Genomic DNA, 4,032 nt, shown 5'->3' with positions numbered 1-4,032 from the left:
TTGACTTGAATCACAACAGAGTTGTGGGAATGACACTAATGTTCCCACTTGAGTTTGTTAGGCAAATAAAGAGTCTTTTACTACTAAGTGCTTATGAAATAAAACTGGCTTTATGCAAATGAACCTAGAGCTTAGAACTCCATTGATATAGTTGATAGTGCTTACCCTAGTATTAGTTTGCGAGTACTTTAAAGTACTCATGGCTGTGTCCCTGGCTATTCAAATGGCCAGACTATGAAGAGGAGCACCAGTACCATGAAGATGGACAGCAGGACGTCTATGATAACTAGGACTACTCCTGACGTCAAGCGTTGCCTGTGGAACAGATGGACCGCTACTACGCTTCTTCCGCTATGTGTTTTGTATTTGATCTTTCGATCAACTGTGTTGTAAGACTGGATCATGTGATCCTTTGTTGTAAGACAATTATGTTTTGTAATGAATGATGTTCTGTGATATCAACTGTTATGTCTCGCAAAACCAATATTCCTGGGATTGCGATGTATGGCATAACAGGCATCTGAACTTAAAAAAACCGGGTGTTGACAGTTCTAAAGAGTTTTGGTTTATAAAAGAGTATAAAAACTGTTTTGGGAAAGAATACCGGTGGGACCGGTCGGATGGTACCTGAGAGGTACAACTGAAGATTGAAAGAGTATCTAGTCATACGGAGATGGCCGGGCAAGAAAGTTGGGTTATCCTTACCTATTAGTCTTCAAAAGGAATTTTGTTTTCAAAAATGTTTTTCAATAAAGATATAGAGATGCTATATCTACAAGAGAAATTATTGCTCTATCAAGTCAAACCTAGATTAGAGCCTATTCCTTGCTACATCCATACTGCATTTCCCTTTTACTTCTCTCTTAGGTGGTTTGCGAGTACATTCAAACGTACTCACTGGCATTGTTGTCCTGGCTATTTACTTGGTCAGACTGTGAAGAGGAGTACTATGATGAAGAGGAGTATGACGCCGAGGATGCGAACTAGGACACTCTCCCAGTCAGTCGCCTGTAGGGTTAAGGCGTGACTTGGGCCCCTGCGATGCTTTTGCCAAGTTGTTTCCGCTATTTGAAGTTGAACTTTGCCATCATGGCTTTTATGTAAGACTGTTGTAGGACTTTAAATTCGGTATTGTATTGGATGTTGTAATCAGGTATCAGTATGGTTATGTGTTCACGATGCACTGATCATGGGATCGTGAATATAAATGCATAACAGGAGTTTTGGACTACTAAGTCCGGGGCCCCATATACACGTGCTAATTAACACACGAAATGCTAGACGACGACCTCCTCTTGATTGAAGCAAGTAGCTGTTTTGCTGAGCTTGTGATTATGGAGTCTAGACCCAATGTAAAAGCACAAACAGAAGCCCAAACAAACATGCCGAGAGGGGTCTGTTTGAAACTTCTATGATGATATGTTAGTTTTTGCAGAGAGGGATATGTCATTTTTTTGCAGAGACCTAGTGTACTCGGTATCATCATGATATTACTATATTACAGTTTATCAAAATAAAAAAAACGATGATATGTTATTTCCAATTGCCACATCCCTTTAGCTACCCATCACTGTTGCTTAATCTACAGTATTTTTCCTACTTTTCCTCTCTAAATAAATGTAATTTATTTTACAAGGTACATGTGTCTATCATGAAAGCAAACTGTTTTCTTGCCGTTCAAAGCAAGGGAGATTTCACTCGGCAAAAAAGAAAAAAAGGAGGTAGAGAAACAGTATGCTAATAAAATTCCATTGTGCTACAATAGTTTGATATGTTACAACTGAAAGTAAATATATTAAATGTTATGCTAATAAAATGTGCTAATTTCAGGAATTCCCTCGCAGGATGATTTTGATAAGTTGAATTAAAAAATGTAAAAAGAGGATGTATTTTATGGGGATCAGCACGTACATGATTAGCCAAACGGGTGGTATTTTTATTGCAAACCATGAGCATTACAGCATTATTTATATTAATAATATTACACACTTACATGCATATATATAATCCCTTGACAGTATTTGATCCCATCGTGCTTATTCATTACACACATATATATGACACATATGTATAGCCAGCTAGCTAGCTCGCTGGCGTTTAACGTAGCATCCAGATCGAGTAGAGGTCTGCATTCTGGATGGGTAGAGTACGTAACTAGCTGCTAGCTCGATATATACGTTTACAAGTGATTGATTCATGGCTCGTTGGGCGCGAGGCCGACGTAGACGCCGAGGTCAACGTGGCTCTTCCCGGAGCGGCCGAAGAAGCCGACCACGGCGCCGTTGTGCTCGCCGTCTGGCAGCGGCACGCTAAAGGCATTGCCCCTATCGCTCCCGAACGGGCCGTAGTCACGCTCCTGGTTGGTGGTGAACTTGAGCGAGGTCACGCGGTTGTCGCCGGCAGTAGTGCCAGTGATCTTGTTCACATACTCGCCTTGCAGGCTCAGGTCAAACTGCATCACATCAACATGCATGCATGACGAGTTGTACTCAAATTAAAGTTGTCACAAGTGAGACAACTAAGTAGCTAGACGCGTGCAATCAATAGGTAGAAAGGAAATTAAGAATGAATTAACGTGGTACGTACGGTATGCTTCTCTCCCTTGATCGTGCCCCAGGGGCCGACATGGATGGACTGGCCAGTCAGGTCGACATAGGTGAAGGAGAAGCCATAGATGCGCCCATCGCTGGAATCGGTGCTGTAGACGGTGACGCTCTTAAGCTGCACCGGCGTGGTGATGTCCACAGGTATGCCACCGGAGTCGCCCCACGGACCGACATTGACCGGCGAGCCTTTCATCACCGGCACGTAGATACCGAGCGCCGTGAGGTGATCGTTGTCGGAGCGGCCAAAGAAGGCGACCACCTTGCCATTCTTGAGCGGCATGCTGAAGGTCGTCTGCTCCAACGGAGCGCCGACCTCGTACGTGTGCTGGTTGGTGACCAGTTTGAGCGATAATAGGGCGGAGTCATCGGCGGTTCCGCTCAGCTCGTAAAGATACTCGCCGGGACCCATCTGTATGTTCGTGATGGTGTGTTCCGGGTCGGCATTGCCCCAGGGGCCGACGTGGATGGGCCCCCCGTTCTGGTCGACGTACACATAGGAGAAGCCACAGATGGCCCCCCCCAAGGCCTTGATGCTCCAGATGGTGATGCTCACCAGGGACTGGGGCATGCTGCCGATGGGGATGTCGCGAGGCTCTCCCCCCGGTGCACCCCATGGACCAACACTCACCACGACCTGCATACAACATTCATGCATGCATGCATCACAAAATAAACAAGTCAGTTAATTACCGCCATATTCTGGCTCTACTTCAACATGCATGTATGCATTTCTGTGTATATACATAGCCTTACCGCCATATTCTCGAGCTACTACGACAAAAAAACTGAGTCTGAAGAGTCTGTGCGTGTGTTTGCTAGTTGCGATGACCAAATGCCGATGGAAGGCCACCTATTTATAGGGAGTCTGCTGTGCGCGCGTACCTGCCATCCATTCGTCTCGATCGATCGAGCAAGACTAAGAGAAGTTCAGACTCATAGTACCATTTGCCGCGCAGCAAACAAAAAGTTAATATACATCGACGTATTGATACGTTCATCAAACGAAAAGTGAACAGACAAATAGATAAATACGTGTAGATCAGGTATGCATATACAAATTCGATATGTATCATTTTATATGTGCATCCCAATTTGGAGGTTCATCTAGCACTAACATGAATTAGTACTCTAGGGATTTTCATAACACTATAAAAACCAGCATTAATCATGAAAAATCATCCGGCATCATGTTTCTCTAACTATAACCTACGGTTTTGATTTATCTATCTGATGTCGCACACACACGGAAAAAAAGCATTTTTGATGGAGCATACATAAACATATTGTTGGCCTAATGGGGATATTTTTCTTTATATTGACTAACAAGAGTCTCTCCGGAAAATCAGGTCTCTACTATATTGAATATATAATATGTGTGCATGCATATTTTTACATATAAAATTTTGAGATTATTGCGAAGCTCAAC

The 4,032-nt window shown here is 43.5% G+C and overlaps 1 protein-coding gene across 1 annotated transcript; it reads right to left on the bottom strand.

Annotated features, from left to right (window-relative positions):
- Positions 1-2,048: 2,048 nt before the first annotated feature.
- On the bottom strand, positions 2,049-3,432 carry LOC127341166 (mannose/glucose-specific lectin-like). Its single transcript, XM_051366943.2, has 3 exons — positions 3,360-3,432; positions 2,587-3,240; positions 2,049-2,452 (listed from the first exon to the last, which is right to left on the bottom strand). The coding sequence occupies exons 1-3, from the start codon at positions 3,363-3,365 to the stop codon at positions 2,195-2,197; spliced, it is 918 nt and encodes a 305-aa protein (XP_051222903.1). The 5' UTR covers positions 3,366-3,432; the 3' UTR covers positions 2,049-2,194.
- Between the last annotated feature and the right edge of the window lie 600 nt (positions 3,433-4,032).

The sequence above is a fragment of the Lolium perenne genome, chromosome 1 (genome assembly GCF_019359855.2).
Source record: "Lolium perenne isolate Kyuss_39 chromosome 1, Kyuss_2.0, whole genome shotgun sequence".
Taxonomy (NCBI): Eukaryota; Viridiplantae; Streptophyta; class Magnoliopsida; order Poales; family Poaceae; genus Lolium; species Lolium perenne.
Note: the sequence above shows the minus strand (reverse complement) of the source record. Positions and strands in the feature narration are given on the sequence as shown.

Coding starts and splice junctions, on each gene's coding strand:
- LOC127341166 (XM_051366943.2), bottom strand. Junction 2,453..2,586: donor TCAAGGGAGAGAAGCATACC/GTACGTACCACG, acceptor GATGTGATGCAG/TTTGACCTGAGCCTGCAAGG.